Below are 27,302 nucleotides of genomic sequence, written 5' to 3' on the forward strand. Positions count from 1 at the left end.
TCTTCAAGAATAATAACTCTGACTGGACAGAAATATGTTGAAAGTGTCACTGTAATAAACCTTAATCCCCAATTTAGGGGCTGGAATGCCTGATACTCCCACATGTACAGGACCACAGGGCAGAAGAACTCTAACTTTCAAATAGAGTGAAAAACCATATGCCCTGGAAGTAGTATTGAAATCCTCCAATGATCCAATTTGTCCCACTCCTCCAGATCCTTGGCTATATCTGATCTAAAAGTAATGGTTAACAGAATAAAGTATCACTTACTTAATCAGGCAGAAAAATGTAGGGAACAGACAAGGGGTAAGAAAGTCAATATTAAAAGAAAAGAAAAGCACAGGGAAAGCAAAGCAAATGTGGGGAGAGGACCATGTGAGCATTCATGTGCGTGCACGGTCTGGGGACAGGGAACAAAGTAAAGGCAACAGTGAGAGAGAAAAAAAAAGGAAGATGAGGATAAGTTCAAAGGAGAAAAATAAGTGAGGTATGTAATGACAAAATAATAAAACTCATATTTATAGTCTTATGATCCTATATAATTTGTAATATACATACATATAATTGAAGTTTTTACAGTGTATGGTCTCATAGTCTAGACAACTGGATATATTTATCTACGCCGCTCTCCCCACAACAGAAAGCTAAATAATTTTAACATTAGAATGCCAGTTCCACCGGACTGGAAGTTCCAAGGGAATAGGACGCACGCCTGCTCTGCTTACCACTACATCCTCAAAGTCCGATCAGCAAATGATAAATGTGCACTAAACATGTATAGAAGGAGATAAAGGAAAGAGGAACGTACAGGAAGAAAATTCCAGGGTACTTTCTTCAAAAATCACACACCCATACTTAAATGACATTTAGTTTCTCTGACACAAAATAAGCAATGTAGTAAGTATAACAGATCTACACTCCAAGTAGTCTAAAAGTCAAATTCCCTGTCTCCACATTAGAACATGCATTTCTTATACTTTAACATTAATACCAAATCAAAAATATTTTAATATTATGGATTAAATTTATATTACTACTAAAATGAGTATGTGCCACCATAAAAATATACACAATTACAAGGTAGATAAGTTTGAAAAGTGTTATTCTCATTACTAAAGGAGTCATTAAAAATTTTTTTTCCAATATATGAAATTTATTGTCAAATTGGTTTCCATACAACACCCAGTGCTCATCCCAAAAGGTGCCCTCCTCAATACCCATCACCCACCCTCCCCTCCCTCCCACCTCCCATCAACCCTCAGTTTGTTCTCAGTTTTTAAGAGTCTCTTATGCTTTGGCTCTCTCCCACTCTAACCTCTTTTTTTTTTAATTATTTAAAAAATAATAATTTAAAATGTTTGCACCTATTAAATATTTACACACCTTCATCAGAACACACCTACTGCCCAAATAAAGTAATATCTATAAATACAAATAAGCAACCCTCTATTTGTAGACCAGTAAGTCATTTGCATGTAAACAGGAAGTAAAAACCATTTGACTCAAAGATCTCCCAATAGACTGATTATGAAGGAAGAATTACAAAGGGACTTAGAGTATTAGACTTGGGGTGCAAAGAATAATAGGGGACAGCTGGAAAGATAATAAAAGCAGTAAAAAGTCAAATGACTCAGAGATCTTAGCCAGCAAATAGAAATAAAGCAGATTAATACCAGAGAAAAGTCAATAAAAATGAGAACAGAAACTTAACAACAAAAAACAACCAACCCAATTTTCTTCACATAAGATATACCAATGGAAAGATACTCAACATCACTGGTTATTTGGGAAAAACAAATCAAAACCAAGATACCTGTTCACACTCACTAGGATGACTATTACCAAAAAGACAGAAAGTAAATGTCAGAAAGAATGTGGAAAAACTGGAACCACTGGAAATAACTGCTGGTGAGAATGTAAAATGGTACAGCTACTGTGAAAAAACTACGGAAGTTCCCCCCAAAATTATACATAATATAATCCAGCAATCCCCATTCTGGGTATACACCATAAGAATCAAAAGCAGTCTCAAAGAAATACTTGTATACCCGTGTTCACAGTAGCATTATATACAACAGCCAAAATGGGAAAGCAACCCAAGTGTCAGTCAGTGGACGAACAGATAAACAAAGTGTGGTATATACATACAAGAGAATATTATTCAGCTTTAAAAAGGAAGGAAATGCTGACACATGGTACAACATGAATGAACCTTTAAAACATTATGCCGAGTGAAATAATTCAGACACAAAAGGACAGATATTGCATGATTCCACTTCTATTAGGTGCTCAGAACAGTCAAACTCATAGAGACCAAAAGTGGAATGGTGGTGACAAAATGCTGTGGGGAGGAGATAATGAAGAGCTACTGTTTAATGGGTACAGAGTTTCAGTTTGGGATGATAAAATTTTCTGGAAATGGATAGTGTGATTGTTACACAACAGCATGAGTGTACTTAATGCTGCTGAATTGTATACTTAAAAGTGATTAAAATGATAAATGTTATGTTCTGTATATTTTACCACAATAAAAAAATTGAGAACAGAAAGACTAGGAGATATTGGTCCTAATATTAGTCACTATTAATCTTAAACTGTATATAATTTAAAAGGAGAGAAAAAATTATAGAGGGTGTAGTGGTTGAAAGGTAGCCCCCAAAAGATGTGTCCTTGTCATGATCCCCAGAACTTCTGAATGTGGCCTCATTTGGAAAAGAAAGGTAGTTGCAGATGTAATGTCAAGGAACTGAAAGGAGGTTATCACCCTGGATTATCCATGTAGTCCCTAAAAACAATGACAAGTGTCCTTTTAAGAGACAGACAGAGGGAAATTTGAGGAGAAGGTAATGTGAAGATGTAGGCAGAGATGGAACAATGCAGTTACAATTCAAGGAACGCCAAGGATTGCCAGCAGCCACCAAAAGCTAGAAGAGCAAAGAATGGATTCTCTCTTAGAGCCTCTGGAAGGAGAGCAATGCTGTGAACACCCTGATTGTGAAAGAATACATTTCTGTTGTTTAAAGCTACCAGATTTCTGGTAATTTATTGAGACGGCCCTAAGAATCTATTGTGGGGGTAAAAAGATAAAATAAAAAGTAAGAAAGGGAGCCTTGTAAGCATAGAACAAGTCATTCAAGCCAAAATTTAGCTATGAAAGCCAAGAGGAATAGAGGGTACCTGGGTTTCACCATTAAGCCACGTGACGTCCGTGAACATGAGTGCTGACGGCAAACTGCTGAGGCCAGCCTCCCATCCTGGGCAGGGCAGGAGTGAGGTTTGCCTGCAGGCTCCTGGCCAGGCGCATGGGGAATGTGGAGCAGCACAGCCACAGGGTCAGACCCCAGAGAACAGCTGCACCCTGCTATCTCAGGCTTTAAGACGGAGGCTTTCAGCCAGGATGTTTCTGTGAATTAACAGTCCCATATTCCTGCATCCACTCCCAAATAAAATGAAGATACCTGTCTTTTGCTCGTCATGTTAAATGCCTATAGGGAATCTTCCAAGAGGCAGTGCCTGCACCCCACGCTAAGACGGGCCAGCTATCTACTGAGCCATATACAGTAGGGACTGGGAGAGGGCAGATGTGTAAATATGCCAGGTGGGGCACTACTCAACTACAACCCCTCCTCAAGCCTAGTCTTCTAGAGTTCAGCCAAATTTGATCATTAATTAGACAGGAAGGAGGTCATTGATTCATTTTTATTTCTAAAAAATGGATAACTCAGTTTCACTCCTTTGATGGAGATTTAATATCTCTCTTTTTTTTTTTTTTTTTTTTTTAAGAAATCTTGTTGGATCAGGAGTATACCTGGAGTATACTTGTAAAAGTAGTAGTGCCATGTGATTTGAGATAGGGGCAAGCTACTGTGTGTTTTGTTTTTTAATATGCAGTATAGAGGGTGATTTTTTTCCTAATGTCTGTGTTTACTTTGCATGTACTGGATCATTTATTTCACATATTAAAACGCACTATTTCCCCAAAAGGGGTAGGAGTAAAGAGGCAAGTTGTAAAAAACAGCAAGGTTAAGGAAAGAAAGATAACATCATTTTCAAAAACATTCATCAAAAGTACCTTTTCCGTGTTGAAATTATCTACAGAGTTCTTTTCTTCATAAGTAAGTGATGTAAGGATATAGGGAGACAGACGGAGAGACAAAGAGAGATCTTTTTTTAGTCTAAAGTAATTCCTAATTTACTCTTAAACAGAATGTCAAGCTGTATATAAGTTGAATTTCCTGAAAACTGCCATTTAAATGCCTCCAATTGTCTCCTTAAGTCACATTTGACAAGTCTTCCTAAAATATACAATATATGTCTATATTTTATCTTTAAAAGGTAATAAACATTCATATTGTGTTGTGTAGCAGTACAATTCTTAGTTTGATTTTTATCTTCTTTCCTTCAGTTGATGCCAAGCTATCTTCAGTCACAGTACTTGCTCTCTCAAACAGTTCTTAGTCTGACTCAAACACTTCTGTCCTTACCCCTTTCTCTATGCCAAGCAATGGGTAATCAAACTCAAAAGACTGTAAAACAAAAGAAATCAACACCAAAACTGTATTTAAAAGAATCAACAGGGTCTTAGTGATGTCTGTGAAACAAAGTGCCTGGGTTTGGTAGTGGGGTACAGGGACAGACATTTAAAAAATAATACTATTCACTCATTTCCTGATTATTTGGTAATTATATTTCCTAGAGAGCTGAGAAAGAGGTAGATCTCCAAAGAAGTATGTGGTTAACCAAATTCAAAATTAAAATTTTAAATCCCTTTGTTTATTTAACTGACCAAAATTGATTCAGTTTCTTTATATTTAACTTTTTAAAATAAACTGGATTTTGATAAAACTTGTTTCATTTAACATTTTGAGTTTTACTTCCATCTGTTGTTATTCCTTAATCTGTCATTACTGCTTAATTTTAATCTATTTGCTGGATGTAAATTTATAACCACATTTTCATCCTTTTCCTATTTACAAAGCTTTACATGTTTTAATGTGATTTCATCATTGCCTTTTACTAGACAGATAATTATTACTCTTACCACAGCAAAGATATAATCTGTACACACTACAAGTTTCTCTTTTAAAAAGAGAGAGAAAGCAAGCTGTATAAAAACTAACAAATTAGTATCCCTTGCCATCAAACAAATCCAGTGTTTTTAGTAGCTCTTTTTATTAGGAAATTCCTCCATGAATATCTATATCCCCAATACTTCTTATTCTCCCTGAGGAATGATTAAAGATAAGCACCAATCTTTGACCAATGATAAACCAAAGTGTATAAAACAAATGACCTCAGCCTTAACACCTTCAAAAGACCCATTTTCAATTCACTATCAAGTTCCAATTTGATCACTTTCACTTTCTAATTTAGTGCCATCTTTAAGTTCTTCATATCCCTCAGGCTATGACACTCAAAACATATGTCCTACAAAAAGCTTAATCAGTGAAAGCCACAATATTAATTTGTGGCTATTTAGGCAGGAGCAACTCCATTCTAAATTATCAAAAATGGATGCATCTCTTCTTGACCTGAATTTTTGCTGGCCGAAGCAAGCACGACCTGGGTCTCAAGCAGGCCGCCTGGAGCCTGGGCATACTAGAAGGACGGTATGTCTGAGAATAAGACTAGGAAACCAACACCCGGTTCACCCAGTCAGCCTCCTTGTTCCTATGACATACCTCTAGAGGGTAGGCATAGTGGGAAGGGCTATCATCTTGTAACAAAAGCCAAAGGGAATTGCAGAAGGACTAGGATGTGGAGGCTAGGGAAGCTGGCCTACCACATCCTAACTAGCGTCCTGTTCCAGATAGCCAACTAAATGCAGTAAATTATATACTATCCTTTACTTATCTTAAAAGAACTAGCATTCTTTGCCTCCATCTGTTGTAGTGGTCTTTCCATCACTCACATCCTCATTCCACTGTGACAACTTTATAAACTATTGGTAATCTCATAAGCCAACATTGCTACAAAAAAAAAAAAAAATGGCAGGGAACATGAAAAATTTGCCCGTATTTCTTCCCACTCTGAAAAATTTAGAAGGTTCCTATTTTAAAATAATAATTATAATTATGAAATTAAAATGTTTGCTGATTTTTATTTTTGCTAGCCACTCCTTCATCTGCATAGAGTTGACATATAAACACAAAAGATATTTCTTTTTTGTCAAGGCAAGAAATGGACTAGCATGAATTCATCTCTCAGTTCTGCCATTTATAAGCTGTATCATCTTAACAAAAAACGTAATTCTTTAAGTATCCATTTCACCCAATCCACTCATTAAAATGGAGATTAAAATATGTATTTTGGGGCTCCTGGGTGGCTCAGTCAGTGGGCATTGACTTGGGCTCAGGTCATGATCTCACATTCTGTGGGATTAAGCCCCATGTCAGGCTTTGAGCAGACAGCATGGAACCTGCTTGGAATTCTCTCTCACTCTCTCCCTGCCCTTCCCCCACTTGCACTTTCTCTCTCTCAAAATAAATAAACTTAAAAAAACATAATTATTTCACAGAGTGGTTAAAGTGAGAAAATTGTTTAATTAAAAACAGAAAACTTCAGGGATGCCTGGGTGGCTCTGTCAATTGAGCGTCTGACTCTTGATTTCAGTTCAGGTCGTGATCCCAGGGTCATGGTACCAAGCCCCAAGTCGGGCTCTACACTCAGCTTGAGATTTTTTCTCTCTCTCCCTCCCCCTGCCACTCCCCCACTCACAAGCACTCACATGCTCTCTCTCTAAAAAAAAGGAAACTTAACTATTTTACTCACTAATCTGAGTTTCATATACAGCCAATTCTCTTATACCTTAACTACAGCTTTACTGGCTCTCTAACCTCACTGAAAATAACACCAAGATTCTGAAATAATCGGTTTGGGTCAGGGCCCAGGCATCAGTATTTTTTCAAAGCTCTCCAGGTAACGGCTATGTAGGAAGTATGAAAAACACTGTCTAGCTCCCTGATCCGTTCATTTCCTATACCCTCTCCTCTCTCTTCAGGTTATACCCCATTGTAACCACCAGAACAACTCTCTCAACAGCATCCTTCAATGCCCTGGAGCCCCATCGTTCCGAGACACTCATTCATTTCACCTCAAACCTGAGCTCAAGGCCATAATGTGCTGTGCTCCACTGCTGAGCACTGCTAGAGCAAGGCTAGAGCAAAGAACTGTATTGGTGACAATACAATTCTCACTTTCCAACTTTGGCTGTGTCCTCAACAATCCTTTTTTCTCTCTTGGACAGCTCTTTCTTTTTTCCTCCCACCCAACCTCCCACCAAACTAAACTTTGATGAGCAGTAAATACTATTAATTTTATCAAAATTCTACCCTTGAATACATACCTTTTTAATATTCTTTATGACAAAATGAGAAATGCACACAAAGCACTTGCCTCACATACAGAAGAACGGTGATTATCTAGAGGAAAAGCACTTGTGTGACAGAACTGCAAGCCAAACAAGCTGCAACTTGTTACTAAGGAACAACTGACAGACAAGCGATGGCAATTCAGACTTGGACACAGGACTGACATTTTCTCAAAAATGAACCATGTGAATCTGTCATTTCAAGGAAACTATCGTATTTGCCGCCAATGATAAAATGCAAGCTTTGGAAAACTTGTACCCACCACGTGACCTTAACAGCTTCTCAGTACTTGCAGTTCATACTCTCATTTGTACAAAGCAGTTCACAAACATGAGAAAAGTTAAATAATGATAACATAATTTAAGTAGCAACTTAAAACCATACTGTTTGGAAATGCACAAGGTGACACTTGATAAACTGTCCAAAGAACTTGCAGAGCCCAGAATTGCCTATATACAAATTATGAGGAAAACAAGAAATTTACTTAGGTGGTGGCTACCAAGGAAGGCTCTATATAGAAATAATATCTGAGCTGAGACTTGAATGAGTAGGATTTAGACTGGTAGGAAAAAAGTGAGATAGACCGATGATTGATAGACAGAATTTTAAAGAGAAATACTGTCTTCAAGTATATTTTTGCTATTTCACATGTGTTAATTCAAACTGCCAAATGATACTTTAAGATCCTAGAAGTCAGGAACCACATATTCCAATTATTTATTATCAGACAGACTACTTCAGGGTCAAATTTAATATGTTAATCTTTGTGGTTAGAAAAATAAGATCTACACAAGGAGGAAACAGAACAGTAATAATCTAAGTCATAGGTTAAATCTCAGCTCTGGCACCTGGCTAGGTTGCCTTGGGTAATTCAGTTAACCTCATTAACTCAAATTCAAATACACCTAGTTTGAGGATCACCCTAAAAACATCATAACTAAAAGTACTAAAGATAACTAATAATCAGAAAAGAAATGAGAATCTGTGTTGCTGGTTTTATGCTGACCTTGTCATTTTTTATTATTTTGCAAACGAACAATTCATGTCATTTTTATTTTTCATCTTAAAAGAAATTAATATACACCAGGAAGATGATACATATTATATATAATTTTATTACTCGAAGAATTCTCTTTAAAGTGGGAGACAGACTTTTAAATATTTTCAGCACAGTACACTATTACTTATATTATTGAAATTCAATCCACAATATTGTATATCAGAAATTAATTCCAATTTATTCTTCTTCAGATGTTCCAAAATACTACATTCTCTTTCCTCCCATCTATTTACTTCACACATTTCTCCAGTCAGCCTGACGCCATCTTTTCTTCTCTATACACACACACTCACTCTCTCACTCTCTCTCTCTCTCTCTCTCTTTCTCTCTCTCTCTTCATTCTTCTATCTTTTCTTCTGAGGTGATTCCAGCCACTAGAGGGCAATAAGTTCACAAACACAGATGTACTTATCAATAATGAATTGAGATTCACATATGAAAAAACCTAAGAACTGTATCATCACAAATCCTGAAGCACAGGCAATTAGACTTGAATATGTAAGGTACATACTTCAAACTCAAAAAAATCATCCTGGAAAAGGGAGTTCACAGAAGTGTATAATAATGTTCAAAAAAGGAATTCCAGTTTCTCACTAAGACAACTAAAGAAATAAGGTTAATATGCTTACAGGTACATAGCAATACTAGAAATCATGATTTTTAAATATTAATTTCAGATGAGAGAAGAAAAAAAGGAAAACCAAAAACACAGAAAGGTAGAATCCACAGGGTGGGTAGAAAAGTGAGAAATGATTTTTCCAAGGCATCTACTGCTGCACTGAGAAAACAATGGATGGATTAAAGAATATAGTGGATTTACCAACCCTTTCTTCTACTGAAAAGCAAGGGAATATTTTACACATATAGTGTGGGGGGAGGAAAATGGTGACTGTAGAGGGACATATAGCCTTCACTTCTTTTCTCACAATTAAGGATGTGGGGGGAGAAAAGTTAATATTGCTAACCTTTAACAGATAATTTTACTGTTTTTTGCACAGAACCTAAATCCAAATCAACTTATTTAATTTGTATTTATTTATTTACACTCACATTACAAAAATGCAAAATTTATATAACATCAACATTTTTAGCAAACCATCATTTTCTTACCCTCATTGGATGTATATCAGCATAAGGTGGTTTTCCTTCAGCCATTTCTATAGAAGTAATGCCAAGGGACCAGATGTCAGCCACACAGTTATAGCCTATTTCTTGAATAACCTCAGGAGCCATCCAAAACGGAGTTCCTATCACAGTGTTGCGTTTTGCCATTGTATCCTGCAAAAACATTACACAGATATAAATACTACTACAAAAACACAAAGGAAATCTGCCAACATATTCTTTAAACTGTATGGTGAAACTCTCAATTACTACAGATTGTATCTGAAATTGACTATTTTCTTAGAATTTCAACTAGAGCTCTGACAGGACATTCTTAAGAATTTTGAATTCTGTAATAACAAAGAATCCACAAGAAACTTATCTCCACCTTCATTAAAGATAGTCATAAAACAGTACTGTAACAGTAACAGCTATAGAAATGGATCAATATAGCTTTCCTTTTTAAACGTTTAAGCATTTCAATTACATTTTTTCATATTCATTCAACATCTCTTAAGTTGTAAATAAAAGTAATAAATAATACTTAAATTATGGATCCTTCTCCCCAAGAACAATGTAGTTACATATTTCTTCCCGTTAACCCCTCTAAAAAGTTATCAACATTTAGTCGCAATCAAACCTGGACATATAAGCCGAAAGAGTGTCCAAAATTACTGCACTTACGGTTAACTGACCAGCCACTCCAAAATCAGCCAATTTTGCATGTCCTTCTGTATTGAGGAGAATATTTCCAGCTTTTATATCTCTGTGTATTTTTCTCATGAAGTGCAAATATTCTAGTCCTTTCAAAGTAGATTTAAGAATAGTTGCAATTTCATCTTCTGTTAACTGGAAACAAATATTTATAAAACTAGAATGAAAAACCATGCTAGATAAACTCTTACAAAAGAGCACTGGTAACTAATCCTTCTTTCTAATGACCACTAAACCTCTAGGAAAAGGCTAAAAGATAAAGAACTGGGGGAGATTCCTGGGTGGCTCAGTCAGTTGAGTATCCGACTCTTGGTTTCAGCTCAGGTCATGACCTCACGGTTCGTGTGTTTGAGCCCCACATTAGACTCTGCACTGACAGCATAGAGCTTCTTGGGATTCTGTCTCTCCCTTTCTCTTCCCCTCCCCTGTTCACGTACTCTCTCTCTCTCTCTCTCTCTCTCTCTCTCTCTCAAAATAAATAAATTGAAAAAATTGAAAAAAAAACTGGGAACTTCTTTTTCCTCACAAATATTGTCACTCTTACTACATGTTTTATTGATGAAAAATTTTTTCAATATTAAATTTGCCCTTTCCTTAAAATTAGTGATGTCCATAATTTGGCTATTGTTGAGCCTAAATGTCCATCAACTGATGAATGGATAAAGAAATTGTGGTTTATATACACAATGGAATACTACGTGGCAATGAGAAAGAATGAAATATGGCCTTTTGTAGCAACGTGGATGGAACTGGAGAGTGTGATGCTAAGTGAAATAAGCCATACAGAGAAAGACAGATACCATATGTTTTCACTCTTATGTGGATCCTGAGAAACTTAACAGAAACCCATGGGGAGGGGAAGGAAAAAAAAAAAAAAGAGGTTAGAGTGGGAGAGAGCCAAAGCATAAGAGACTATTAAAAACTGAGAACAAACTGAGGGTTGATGCGGGGTGGGAGGGAGGGGAGGGTGGGGGATGGGTATTGAGGAGGGCACCTTTTGGGATGAGCACTGGGTGTTGTATGGAAACCAATTTGACAATAAATTTCATATATTGGAAAAAAAAATTAGTGATGTCATTCCTAAAGCACATAGCCTCTCCCAAAATCATTGTGACCCTAAGAAATCACTATTTCCCACATCTTCTGACACTGAGGTAGCAGTATCACAGCTACTTGTCCTGAAAGTAAATTCAGACATTCTTCTCTGTGATGTTGCTAATTCTTAATGAAAAAGAAAATCAACAGTTTTACACAAAGGAAAGGAAACAAAGGTGGCTTGCCAAGAGTCTCCTGCATGAAGTGATTATGCCCATACCACTCCTCCTCTTCTAACCGAGTCATGTCTAAACCCACCCAAATCCTGGATTTCTGGCCATAAGAATGAGAACTCAAAAATGAAAATACCAGAGAAAGACTAGGAAAATGGAAACACAAACTAAGGTTATCAGGGAGAGGATAAGAGGGGAGAAGGGAGAAAAGGTGGCCAAGGAAAGAAGTGGGAAAGGAAACATTCTCAGTAGCTATGGCAATAGAGCCAGATCTTTACCAGCCTTTATGCTAATCATTTTCCATGCATTATCTTATTTATCCTTACGACAACTCTCCAAGATATATACTATTTTTACCAGCAATTGACAAATGAGGAAATAATTGCATTGAGGTTCAGTAAATTCCTTCTCCTCACATACAAGATGGAACTAAGATTTGAGCCCTTGTCTGATCATAACCTATGCCTCTCTTGACAAGCCTTGCTCAAGTGCCACTTATGAAAGCCTCTATTTTAAATATACCCACATAATAATAAAAGTTCATGACAATAAAATCTACTTCTCCCTAAAAGTACAACCAGCAAATATAACCTGAACATAAGCTGATGGAAGATGGGAGGAGGGGAGTTCCAATTTATACAAAGATAGAGGACACTATTCTATTTGAAAAAGAAGAAAAGAAGGAAAATTCAAATACCCAACAATGGGATAAAAGGAAGACACAGTACAAATTAAAATTATAAAAATATTATAGTACAAAGCTGTAGTAATCAGAACAGTATGGTACTGGCACAAAAAGACATATATATCAATGGAATAGAATAGAAATCCCAGCAATAAAGCTACATGTTTGTGGTCAATTAATCTACATCAAAGGACTCATGAATATACAATGGGAAAGAGACAGTCTTTTCAACAAATGTTACTAGGAAAACTGGACCGATAAATGCAAAAGAATGAAACTGGGCCACTTTCTTACACTATAAACAAAAATAAACTCAAAATGGATTAAAGACCTAAATGTGAGCCCTGAAACCATAAGATTCCTAGAAGAAAACAGTACATAATTTCTTTCACATCACCATAGAAACCTCTTCCTGGATATGTCTCCTCTGGCAAAGGAAACAAAAGCAAAATTCAACTATTGGGGCTACATCAAAAGAAAAAGCTTTTGCAGAGAAAAGGAACCATCAACAAAACAAAAAGGCAACCTACTGAATGAAAGAAGATATTTGCAAAAGATATATCCAATAAGGGGTTAATATCCAAGATATATAAAGAACTTATATAACCCAACACACGTGCACATGCACACACATACACACAAACACACACACACACACACACACACACACACACACGCACACAAAACAAATAATCCAATTAAATATAGGCAGAGGAGCTGAACAGACAGCATTCCAAAGAAGAAATACAGATTGCCAGCAGACACATGAAAAGATACTCAACATCACTAATCATCAGGGAAATGCAAATTAAAACCACAATAAGACATCACTTTATACCCGTCAGAGTGACTAAAATAAAAAACACAAGAAATAACAATACTGGTGATGATGTAGAGTAAAAGGAACCCTCATACACTGTTAGTGGGAATGCAAATAGGTACAGCCACTGTAGAAAACAGTATGGAGTTCCTTTAAAAAAATTAAAAATAGAATTACTGTATGATCCAGTAATACCACTAATGGGTACTTACCCAAGGAAAATGAAAACACTAATTAAAAAAAATATACACAACCCTATGTTTATTGTAGCATTAAGTGTCCATTCATATCTCTTTCTCTCTCTCTTTCACACACACACACACACATGAATACTACTCAGCCATAAAAAAGAATGAAATATTGCCAACTGCAACAATAATATACATGGACCTAAAGTATATAATGCTAAATGAAAATAAGTCAGAGAAAGACAAACACCATATGATTTTACTCATGTGTGGAATTTAAGAAACAAAACAAATGAACAAGCAAAGAAAAAAGAAACCAAAAAAGCCAGACTCTTAAATACAGAGAACAAACTGGTGGTTGTCAGAGGGGAGGTGGCAGTGGGGAATCAGGAAATGTGTAGAATTGTTGAATCATTATATTGTACAACTGAAACTAATATAATACTGTATGTTAGTTATACTTGAATAATTATTCATATATATTTATACACACACACATATATAAAGACTATGTAGAATGTGAAAATAACTATTGGAAGAAGTTTCAACTGCCACCAATGGCACAGTGGCTCATGTCTCATTAAGAAACAACCTGGGGACAACTGGATATTCACAAGCAAAAAAATGAAGTTGGACCCCTACCTCACACCATATATAAGAGTTTACTCAAAACAGATCAACAACTTAACTATGAGTTAAAACCATAAAACATAGGGGTAAATCTTCATGGCTATTGGTTTGTCAATGGATCATTAGGTGTGATATCAAAAGTACAAGCAGCAAGAGGAAAAATTATAAATTAGACTTCATCAGAATCAAAAATTTTGTGCATTAAAGGCTATTATTAAGAAAGTGAAATGACAACCTACAAAATGGGAGAAAATATTTGCAAATCATACATCTGATAACGGTCTAGTATCCAGAATATAAATAACTCTTTCAACTCAACAAATGACTCAATTTAAACATGACAAAGGACTTAGACATTTCCCCCACAAAAGATATACAAATGGCCATATATGAAAAGACAGATGTTCAACATCATCATCATTAGTCATTAAGAAATGCAAATCAAAGCCACAATGAGGTACCATTTCACACCCACTAGTGTGGCTATAATAAAAAAATAGAAAACAGTGTTGGCAGGGATATGAAGAAACTGGAGCTCTTGGACACTGGTGGTGAGAATGTAAAATGGTGCAGCTTCCATGTAAAACAATGTACAGTTCCTCAAAAAGTTAAAAATAATTAAACACAGAATTACCATGTGACCCAGCAATTCCATTCCTAGGTATATATTCAAAATAATTGAAAACTAGTACTCAAACAATGTATGTACAGGAATGTTCATAACAGTACTATTCACAATGGCTGAAGGTTAAAATAATACAAATGTCTATCAACAGATGAATGGATAAACAAATTATGGTATATACATGCAATAGAATATTACTCAGCCATAAAAAAAAGAATAAAGTCCTGATACATGCTACATTGTGGATGGACTTCAAAAACATTATGCTAAGTAAAAGGAGTCAGAACAAAAGGGCACATATATGACTCCATGTATATGAAATATTCACAACAGGTGAATCCTCAGAGAAAGAAAGCAGATTGGTGGTTGCCAGGGGCTGAGGCAGGATAGGAAAAACAAGGAACAATGACTTACTGAGTTTGAGGTGATGAAAATATTTTGAAACTAGACAGAGGTGGTGATTATACAACATTGCGAATACACTCATACCACTCATTAAAATGGCTAATTTTATGCTATGTCAGTTTCACCTCCATTACACAAAACCCTGACGTGAAAATTCCTAAACAAATTGGGAGACAGTTTACATATAACATTAATATATAACATCATAAATGTATTGTACATGTCTATTTATAGTACTTGAACAATGTGCTGGCTTTGGATAAATTAATTTTATCAAAACAAACAAACAAACAAACAACTTGGACCTCCTTCCCCTAACCTCTGAGGTCCCAACTTGCCCTAATCCTTTCCAAATTAAAACACTCTTAAGACTACCCTAAACCAACTCTCAATCCTACACTCTTCAGTGGTAATGTAAGAATGTGACTTACTTGATAAATCCACTCTAGTACAAGATACCTGATCCAGAATGCCCTTTATTCATTCAATAAATACTTATCAAACACCAATAGCATACCAGGAATTACACTAGTTGCTGGGGATACAACAGTGAATAAACCAAGCAGCGTCCTTTCTCTCATGGAACTTATATTCTATGAGGAAGGGATAATTTGATGATAATATGATAGAAAATAGGATAGTGCAAGAAAATATCAGTGATGATTACTATCAGGACAATAAAATACAATGCTATTGACAGAGAATGACTGAGAAAGGCTCTTTAGCGTAGACATCAAAGAAAGCCTGAGAGACATTTCTGAAGTCTTAAATGACATAAGAGAGCTAAACATGTGATTGGCTATCTGGGAATATGACATTCCACACAAAGGAAACAAGAAACACCATGATTCAGGAAAAAAGTCTCCTACATTTGAGTTCAAGAAAAAAGGCCGAAGTTTAGTGAGTCAGAAGAACAGTAGTTCTAGATGAGATCTGGGAGACATGTAAAAGCACAAGGCTTCATAGGCCATGGATATGGAGTCTGGGTTATTTGAAAATTCTAGTACTACCAGGAACTTATTCTCTATGTTAGACCAGACAGTCTGACTTGGTGGTCAAGCACTATGCTCTAGAAAGCAAGCACTATGCTCTAAAGTTGCACTATCCAATACAGTAGCTCCCAACATGTGAAACACAGCTACCCTAAGATGTGCTATAAATGTACAATATACACCAAAGTTCAAAGTTTAGTACTAAAAGGACAAGGTAAAGAATCTTATTCATAATTTTTAAATTGATTAGGAGCACCTGGGTGGCTCAGTCAGTTAAGCATCTGACTCTTGATTTCAGCTCAGGTCATGATCTCATGGTTTGTGTGATCAAGCCCCATGTCGGGCTCTGCACTGTCAGTGCAGATTGGGATTCTTTCTCTCTCCTCCTCTTTCTTCCCCTCTCTGGCTTGTGCATGCACGCACACACACACTCTCTCTCTTTCAAAATAAATAAGCTTTAAAAGAAAAAATTTTTAGTTGATTACACTTATAAATGATATTTATATATTAATATCATAAACTTATTAATGTTTAGCATAAGTCATTAATATTAAGATACTGTTATGTTATATTATTTAATATTATAATATTGGTGCTATATATTAATATATTTGATATATTACTAAAGTTAACCTTACCTATTAATTTTTTTTAATGTGATTACTAGGAAATGTTAAATTACATTTGTGGCTCATTTTATGTTTCTATTGGACAACACCACACTGAGAAAGGGTCGTCAAGGGCAGGGATCTTTGTTCTTTTCACTGATGATGTATCCACAATGCATAGAACCATGCCTATCATATAGTTAGCACTCCATAAATAATAAATGAATGGATACAGACTCGTAGTCACAAAAAGAAAGGAGATACAACACATCTGACATTTCCAATCTTTCTAAGTTAGCAGTTAACAGCCAAGGTGGGAGAGTGGGAAGTAGGAGTGTTCTTTAGGGCCACCACAGTGACCAAGGTGTACAAGGTGGTGGTGCTGTCCTATGTGCCTGGGTTTTCTCCCCTCTCATGACTCCTGGTATAAAAATGAAAGAGCTTGGGGGTACTACAAAACAGTCCATAAAACTGTGTCATGTTTAATCATTTCAATGTTGACATTTTCAGCTACATAGACTTTAATTTTTATCCTCTTAACATTCCATTATTTCCAACCATTCCATTATTTCACTAACCCTTCATTAACTCTGATTTGTTATCTCTGCTTCTGAACCCTATATTTCAGAGCTATACGAGAAAAAAGTTCAGGAGTAAGATCTGCTACATACTTTGAGGTCTCAAGAGCTGCCTGATTTCAGTGCTGTAAAGCATTTGCTACTAGACAAATCCACAGCAAGACTAAAGATTTGCCAAAGATATTATACTGATTCAAGAACTGTCTAACTTTACTAAATGATTTCAAAGGTTCATTCCAACTCCATGATTCTATAACATATTTACAAAATATCTTCATACTCTTAACAGATGAATAAATTCACACTAATTCGGACATCCATTTTTTAAATTCTTTTGACAAATATCTACTTCACTGGCTCTCTCATACAGACTCTGTTAAAGGTGCTAGGTGTTGAAGGTGAGAACATGGACAGTCTCAGTCCTTATAAAGCTTATACAATTACCTTAGAGCATAGCCTGTATTTGGCCCAGAATTGTCAAAGGTGGAGAGGGCAGACCTCAAGCAATGTATAAATGTTATAAAGTCCTTCTTCCATTATGCTTTTCTCTCTTTGTAATAAACTCCTCCCCCTTACCTCAGGGGGTCACTTCATATGCTGCCCTAATCAAAAAATGACACAGTATTCAATCATTCATACTAGTACACGGATACATCTTAATTTAAAGTCATTTGTAGTACAGTATTATTTAAACAATCCATTTGAATATTAAAGCTCAAATGAGGTAACTACACATTAAGCCTTTTAACTTCAATTATGAAAATGAAGCGTTTCTATCCCTCAATAAAATCATTTAAACAACAGCGGCGCCTGGGTGGCTCAGTAGGTTAGGCGTCCGACATTGGCTCGGGTCATGATCTCATGGTTGGTGAGTTGGAGCCCCATATCGGTGGGGCTCTGTGCTGACAGCTCAGAGCCTGGATCCTACTTCGGATTCTGTGTCTCCCTCTCTCTCTGCCCTTCCCTCATTCACGCTCTGTCTCTCTGTGTCTCTCAAAAATGAATAAACATTAAAAAAATTTTTTTAATCATTTAAACAATAAACAGTAACATTTTCTAGAACATAAAGATATAATGTCTTAATTTTTTACATTACTTTATAGTTATAAGGAGTATTTTATGAGTCTCATGACAACGCAATTAAGTAAAGAGAAACACATCATCCCCTTTTTAGATGAAACAAATTCAGAGAAATAAAGTGGTCAAGTATCATACAACTACAAAGAGGCAAAGCCCACATGTCTTCTGGCTCTATTGCCTATACTCTTTCTATCACACCACAGACAGATGTCACAAACATCATTATGTATGAAAGGGTCGCAATATAAGAAAACAGAGAGCTGCACTCAATGGGGAAAAACTGAGAGCTTACCCCCCCGAGATCAGGAACACGACAGGGATGTCCACTCTCACCACTGCTGTTTAACATAGTGTTGGAAGTCCTACCATCAGCAATCAGACAACAAAATGAAATAAAAGGAATCCAAATTGGCAAAGAAGAAGTCAAACTTTCACTTTTCACAGATGACATGATACTCTACATGGAAAACCTGAAAGACTCCACCAAAAAGCTGCTAGAACTCATACATGAATTCAGCAAAGTCGCTGGATATAAAATCAATGTACACAAACTGGCTGCATTTCTATACACCAATAATGAAGCAACAGAAAGAGATATCAAGGAATCAATCCCATTTACAATTGTACCAAGAACCATAAAATACCTAGGAATAAGCCTAACCAAAGAGGTAAAAGATAATATATGCTGAAAACTATAGAAAGCTTATGAAATAAATTGGAGAAGACACAAAGAAATGGAAAAACAGTCCATGTTCATGGACTAGAAGAACAAATATTGTTAAAATGTCAATACTACCCCAAGCAATCTACACATTCAATGCAATCCCAATCAAAATTGTTCTCAGAGGGAGAACAAACAATCTTAAAATTTGTATGGAACTACAAAGTCCCCGAACAGCCAAAGTAAAAGAAAACCAAAGCGGGAGGCATCACAATCCCGGATTTTAGCCTATACTACAAAGTTGTAATTACCAAGACAGTATGGTATTGGCACACTGAAAAAAGACACATAGACTAATGGAATAGAATAGAAAAGTCAGAATCGGACCCACAAATATATGGCCAACTAATCTTCGACAAAACAGGAAAGAATATCCAACAGAAAATAGTCTCTTTAGCAAATGGTGCTGGGAGAACTGGACAACAATATACAGAAGAATGAAACTGGACCACTTTCTTATACCATACACAAGAATAAGTTCAAAATGGATGAAAGACCTAAATGTGAGACAGGAAACCATCAAAATCCTAGAAGAGAAAAGAGGCAACAACCTTTTTGACCTTCACCACACCAACTTACTTGACATGTCTGTGAAGGCAAGGGAAACAAAAGCAAAAATGAACTATTAGGACCTCATCAAGATAAAAAGCTTTGGCAAAGCAAAGGATACAATCAACAAAACTAAAAGGCAATTAATGGAATGGGAGAAGATATTTGCAAATGACACACCAGGTAAAAGGTTAGTATACAAAATCTATACACAACTTACCAAACTCAACACCCGAAAAACAAATGATCCAGTGTAGAAATGGGCAGAAGACATGAATAGACACTTTTCCAAAGAAGACATCCAGATGGCCAACAGACACACGAAAAGATGCTCAACATTACTCATCATCAGGGAAATACAAATCAAAACTACATTGAGATACCACCTCACACCGTTCGGAGTGGCTAAAATGAACAACTCAGGAAACAACAGATGTTGGCAAGGATGTGGAGAAAGGGGAACTCTCTTGCCCTGTTGGTGGGAATGCAAACTGGTACAGTCGCTCTGGAAAACAGTGTGGAGTTTCCTCAAAAAAGTAAAGATAGATTTACCCTATGACCCAGCAATAGCACTACTAGGAATTTATCCAAAGGATACAGGGGTGCCAATTCATAGGGGTACATGTACTCCAATGTTTATGGCAGCACTATCAACAATAGCTAAAATATGGAAAGAGCCCAAATGTCCATCAACTGATGAACAGATAAAGAAGATGTGGTATATAGATACAATGAAATACTACTCAGCAATGAAAAAGAATGAAATCTTGCCATTTGCAATAGTGTGGATGGAACTGGAGGATATTATGCTAAGTGAAATAAGTCGGTCAAAGACAGATACATGTTTTCACTCATATGTGGAATTTGAAAAACTTAACAGAAGACCATGGGGGAAGGGAAAGAAAGAAAAAAAAATAGTTACCAATAGAGAGGGCGACAAGCCATAAGAGACTTAAATACAGAGAACAAACTGAGGTTGGAAGGGGATGGGGGGGTGCGGGGAAAATGGGTGATGGGCATTGCGGAGGGTACTTGCTGGGATAAGCACTGGGTTTATGTAAGCAATTAAATATTGGAATCTACTCTCAAAGCCAAGAGCACACTGTATACACTGTATGTTAGGTAACTTGACAATAAATTATATATATATACCCCAAAAAAGAAAAAAACAGAATTGCAAAACTTGCTCCAAAGATGATATTGAAAATATTTTGACAATCAGCTAAAGCAATGTCTAATTAGAACGGTTGCCAGCCATAGTACAAGTGGTTAACAAACTAAGGACAGATACCAGCCATACACAAGCAGTAAAACCGAGTATCAGCCCAGAGTATCAAGACAAAATGCAGGCCTCATCCGAGCATTCTAATGTAAATTATTTTAAATGCTGTGCCTGCCAAACAAAACAAGTATACCTGTTAATAAATTCTGCGAGTAAGTGGATCCCCTGGCCTGAAAAGTAACCTTAACTGAGGACATTATAGGTGGCTTAATAAGTACTTTATGGAAAACAGATGCTTAATACCACTAAAACAAACATATAGATCAACGACTGAAACAATTTTAAGCTATTTAAATAAAAATAGAAGACATTCAAAGTATCAAATCAGTAGGCAGAAAGAATGCTTTCTAATCGAAAAAGCAAACAAAAATTATGAGAATTTATTAGCTTTGTTTACATAAATACTATAAGCTTAGAAAGCTTAGAAAAATATTCACAGAAAATATACTAAGATATTTAGTGTACAGAATTATTTAGAATATAAAGAGCTCACATAAATCTTTCAGAAAAATAATAAAACCCAACAAATAAGTAGGTAAATAAATGAATATACACAACTCACAAATATGCAAAAATTAAAAATAGAGCTGGTTAACATACACAGAAAATAACAAACTTCACTAATTATCAAAAAAAAAAGCAAATTAAAACAATGAAGTATCAGTTATAAAATCGATCACAATGTTGCCAAGGATAAGAGCACATGTATGGCAGACAGGAAGAATATAAAGCATGCATAAAAGTGATCTAAGAATGCAGAAGTATTTTCCAAAAACCCTAGATAACATTCATTCACTGAAAAAAAAAAAAATTTATTGAGCATCTACTCTGCACTGAATTTAAAAAATCTTTAACCTTGGGGCACTTGGGTGGCTCAGTGGATTGTGGATTAAGTGTTGGACTTTGGCTCGGTCATGATCTTACTGTTTCTGAATTCAACAGCTAGGAGCCTGGAGCCCGCTTTGGATTCTGTCTCCCTCTCTCTCTGCCCCTCCCCAGCTCACTCTCTCTCAAAAATAAATAAACAGAGGCGCCTGGATGGCTCAGTCAGTTAAGTGTCCAACTTTGGCTCAGGTCATGATCTCGCGGTTCGTGAGTTCGAGCTCCGCATCAGGCTCTGTGCTGACAGCTCAGAGCCTGGAGCCTGCTTCAGATTCTGTGTCTCCTCTCTCGATCTGCCGCTCCCCCACTCATTCTCTGTCTCTCTTTCTCTCTCTCTCTTAAGAATAAATAAACATGAAAAAAAAATTAATAAAATAAATAAACTTAAAAATTTTTAATATTTAAAAAAATAAATGAAATAAAAAATCTTTAACCTAACCTCATATGGTTCCAATCTAGCATGAAAGACAGACTTAGAAACTCAGAAACTATTAAAACACTTTCAAAGTGAAATGGGACCAGAGTGGAGAGCAATTAATTAGGGAAGAAAGAGAAGTGGCATTAAAATTAGGCTTTGAATAAAAAAGAAGTTCACCATCGAGAAAAAGGAAAATTTTCAATAGAATAATTCAAATAATTAACTGAAGAATAATATAATAGTTATGAAATGGCACTCAGAAATCAAGTAAGGCCCATTCTTCCCCCTTTCATTAAGATGGGAAAAATGGCAAAAAAGTGATGGGCCAAATTTCAGCCTTCTAAGTACCAAAATGCAGGTAAATCTTAGCATATTTGAAAGAATAAACGTTTACCTGGTCTCTTTTAAATGTCAATGGTATTAAACGAACTGTGGATAAAAGCAGTATCTGTATCAACATTTTACAAGCATTTTCTGGCCCTAATAGAGAAGAATGAGATAGGAACTTGTGTTTATTTAATGGACACTATACAGTAGACTTTAAACAAGATGTTTATTTCGTATCCTTAGAAAAACTATTTTGTTATAAAGACAGGAAAGAAGGCAGGCAGGCAGATAGATGACAGTCATTTTCCGAAAAAGTTTTGTTTTTAAACAACATTTAAATATGTTAAGAAATTTCGTTTTATACAAACTTAACCAGTTACCAAAGTGACTAGAATTCTATTTGGCAACAGAGGTAACTACTTATTCCCATCATTAAATAAAATTTAAAGTGCTATCATTTTCATTTCTGTAATAAAGACTTTTTAACAGTTCAGACAGACCATACCCATCAATTTCAAAATGGTCAGGTTTACACTAAAAACACTCAGAAACACACACACAGACACACACACACGCACACACACACACACACACGCGCACACACACACACACACACACACACACAGGAGAGAAGATCTTAACTTATATAAAATGAGCTAACTAATGTCAGATTTCAGTTCTAAGATAGAAAACTCTTAGATCCACTCTCAAACCACGGCTGACACTTCATTTAGTGGTATCTGTCAAAATCCTCTCCAATGAAAAATCTTATCAACAGAGTACTCCATTTATGGATTTAATTATGTTACCTTTAATACAATGCAGGTTTAATTTGATTTTCACCACTATATAAATGGGGCAATGTCATTTTTAAATCACTTGAATATTTTATAGGTCTATTTAAAAAAATAAATAAAAGTGGGAGAGATATAATAAACCATGAATGAAATAAATACTCAGTAATCAGGGATCAAAATAAGACTTTTATAGCTGAGCTAATACATTAAAAGACGGAAGTCCACATCTGGTTTCAATACTGGTATGAATTCACTGGCAAATTTAAAAAGAATCTCATTGTACAAAAACAAAAAGATGGTTTTGATAGGCTTTAGTCCTCTGGTTACTTTTGTTTCTAGAGTCATATGATTAGTATAATAATATGATACATTTAATATGTCACTGTGTATATGGTTTTGATAAAAATGCACCCAGCAAATTGTCTCAAGGGCACATGCCCAAGCTGTTTTAAAATATACATACTGCCTTAATGTTTTTGTGTCAGTAAAAACAAATTCAAGTGAGCTTTTGTAAGTTCATACAAAATTAAGAATTTTAATTTTCTAAAAATGACTCGACAATCCTACCTAAACCCCACCTTTTTGACATACTTACTTATATAAAATAATACATTAATTCCATATTTAGTACCTATTATCTATTAAGGAAATGAAAAAAAAAGTGACATAGTTTCATCTTTCAAGTGCCATAGACAGCTAACTATATATTATTATAAAATTTTAAGTTTCAATTTTCACAGTGACTTTTCACAAAGTCTTGAAAACCATTTGATGAAAACCCACCTATGTAATCTTTACACAGTCTTTTAAGTCCTGGATCAAATCTCACCTCTTTCAAGAAATCACCCTATATTCCCCAAGTCAGGATTTACCTATCCACAGATGAGGGGGTAACATCAAAAACAGCTTACACTTAACTGAGATTTAACTATGCCAGCTACATTAAAGATACTTAAACACAACTGGAGGAGGTAGGCACTAACAAGAACTTACTAAGAGCCTGTTACATAGCCCTTGCCTTCATGGTGCTCATAATTGAGTGGAAACGGAAGGGCACAGGAACAAAGAATTACAATATTAAGGAATACCTGGAACAACAGGATTAGCTATAGGAGCACTCCAGGACAGCAGTTCCCAAAGCTGATGATGCATCACAAACAGTACTCTTAAAATCCAAACCATATAATTTAACCCTCAAGGCCTTGAATGATACAGTTCCCACCAGCCTTGATAATCTCACCACACCATTCTCCCTACTCCAGTAAGGCTTCACAGAGGAGGTGACTTCTGAGCTGCCTCTTGAAGAAAGAACAAAGTTTGGTGACCAAAGAGGGAAAGAAATACTAGGTAGGTGTAAAGGCAATGGGCATAAAAATATATGAAGTTCAATACTAGTGAATGGCTCTTTGTGTTTGAGTAATGTGTATGGGAAAACAGTGCAAAATGCAAGGGTAGATTAGGGCCAAACTCTGCTTTACATATCTACAAATTTTTAAGTGAAACAATGATACAAACATCTGAACTTTCAGGAAAAACAACTCTGATAGTAAACTCTCCGCCTACTGGTGTGGAAAGCTAATGTGGGGATAATAATGAAATCATTTATGGTAGCAGCAGCAGCAGCAGCAGCAGCTATAGTAGCTAACAGGTATGCAACTCGCTTAAAATCCCAATGGAGATTTCTGTGGTAGAATAATGAATACCTTATGCAAAATTAGACAAAAGTAGGGAAGATGAAGAAGTATCACAGCATGCAGTGAACCAGGAAGGCACCGAAAGCAAAACCCATACTTCTTCATAATTCAAACTGAAATTGCCTCAGCGCTAAGAAGTTATATATGGCTTAGGCAGCAGTCTCTCAACCAAAAAAAAAAAAAAAATTTGTTATTAAAAATGAACTTAGGGGGTGGGGCGCCTGGGTGGCTCAGGCAGTTAAGCATCCCACTTCAGCTCAGGTCATGATCTCATAGTTTATGGGTTCAGGCCCCACATCAGGCTCCACACGGACAGCATGGAGCCTGCTTGGGATTCTCTCTCGCTCTCTCTCTGCCCCTCCGTCACTTGCACTCTCACTCTCAAAATCATAAATAAATAAACTTAAAAAAAAAATGAACTTGTGGCACCTGGGTGGCTCAGTTGGTTAAGTGTCCAACTTCAGCTCAGGTCATGATCTCACAGTTCATGGGTTCGAGCCCTCTGTCGGGCTCCATGCTGACAGCTCAGAGCCTGAAGCCTGCTTCGGATTCTATGTCTCCCTCTCTCTCTGCCGCTCCCCTGCTCACGCTCTCTTTCTCTCTCAAAACTAAATTAAAAAAAAAATTAAAAAACAAAAAATGAACTTGCCCTCTAACCCAGTAATGCCATGTTTCAGGATGTATCCAATGGACATAACAACATAAGTATGCCAATACACAAATACAAGAGTTCTTGCCACTCTGACTATAACAAAAACTGAAAAGTTGGAACTCATCTTCTCCAAAATAGTGAAAAAAATATTTTTTTAAGTTTATTTATTTTGAGAGAAAGAACATGCAGATGCATGAGTGGGGGAGGGGCAGAGAGAGAAGAGACAAAGAATCCCAAGCAGGCTCTGAGCTCTCAGCCCAGAGCCCGATGCAGGGGCTCAATCCCACAAACCATGAGATCATGACCTGAGCCGAAACCAATAGTCAGACACGTAACCGACAGCCACTCAAGTTGCCTCCCAAAATACATTTCGTTACATACACACAGACCTTTGCTACATACACACATGTACCAGTATGGGAAGATCTCTAAGATATATCAGAAGTTAAAGAAAAAAAAAAGACAAGGTATAGAACACCACATCTATAGTATGAATCCCTCAAGTAAAATAAGGTATGCATACATATGTGCTAGCAAGACCCACAAGAAACTATTAGCTGACATTACCTCAAGGAAGTAAAACTGAGGGATGAGTAAGGAGACACTGAGTTCCTCTTCCATACTTTTTAAAATTTTTACAATCTACTCATATTACTTGCATTTTTTCCTTAATTTATATCATTAAAGGGGGGAGGAGCTCACACATTCTCGTTAAAAGTACAGACAACAGTGCTATAAAATTTTAAAGGCTCTTCATCTAAAATCGTTAAAATTAGTGATTTTCTACCTAAGGAGCTAAATTCCAATTTTCTATTAGATTAACTTATGTACATCTCTTGATTTACTAAAATTAACCAAAACTTTACTGGATAAGACACAATAATTTTTTAGTATATTTTTCTAATGTTAGAGAATATTCACTATTTCAACAAATATCATAAAATTCTTAAATCATTAGTTAATTAAAAAATATATGCCATTTTTAAAGTTTTTGCCTTGATAACAGTAAATTAAGTTTGTATAGAATTTTCCAGGTTACAAAATGCTCTGACACTCATCATCTTTGTTCCTCACAAAACACTGAGGTAGGTAAGGAATGTAATATGATATTAGGTCCATTTTAGGCTTAGGCATCTTGGGTTTAGAGTAGTTACACAATGTGCCCAGGGTCACAGAGCTACCAAGTAACAACGCAGGAATGAACCCTTGGTCTTCCGGTTCCACCTCCAGGAATGCTTCCACCAAACCACACCACTTCAAATGACCATTGTCATGGTGTGCTAAGGGTCAGGTTTAAGACAGGGAGGGAGGGCTAACCACAGATCTGGCAGTGACAGGCAGTCCACTCAGGCAAGGAATAAGGTATGTACAATATAAAAATAAAGTGTATGAAGGTGGGCCTGACTGATGAAAAGAAAACAGAACTGGGAGAAATGCCAAGAAGAACAGCAACTAAGGTGACATTTGGGCAGTTTACCAATAAGGGCAGCCAAGGAAATACCTTTGTAAGGTTAATTTACTTAGTTAAGGTAGGAGAGAAAGTCTATTGGAGGAACTATATAGTAATGTGGAAAAATCATAAAGGAAAGTGTTTATAATCCAATCAAAAGATTTAGAAAAAATGTAATGGAGTGTAATGTGTATGATGTGTTTAATCAGAGATTAAGGCCTGGCACATGATTGTTATGAAAAATTCTAAAAGTCTAATCCTACAGTGCATGGTCATCTTAATGCTGTGGCTTGGAACGTTAAGAGGCATGTGTGAAATATACTTAGAACTCACTTTCACTCTATGGTATATACCAAAAAAGGAGCAAGAATCACTTTCCATACAAAAGAACTAATTCTCCTA

At 36.1% G+C, this 27,302-nt stretch overlaps 1 protein-coding gene across 1 annotated transcript in view; it reads right to left on the reverse strand.

Annotated features, from left to right (window-relative positions):
- STK3 (serine/threonine kinase 3) overlaps nt 1-27,302 on the reverse strand; it is a 283,379-nt gene that overhangs the window by 190,346 nt on the left and 65,731 nt on the right. The window contains 2 exon segments of the mRNA XM_019468023.2: nt 9,542-9,709; nt 10,220-10,384. Coding sequence (XP_019323568.2) covers nt 9,542-9,709; nt 10,220-10,384 — 333 coding nt within the window.

The sequence above is a fragment of the Panthera pardus genome, unplaced genomic scaffold (genome assembly GCF_024362965.1).
Source record: "Panthera pardus isolate Hobbes unplaced genomic scaffold, ASM2436296v1 HiC_scaffold_7, whole genome shotgun sequence".
Lineage (NCBI taxonomy): Eukaryota > Metazoa > Chordata > Mammalia > Carnivora > Felidae > Panthera > Panthera pardus.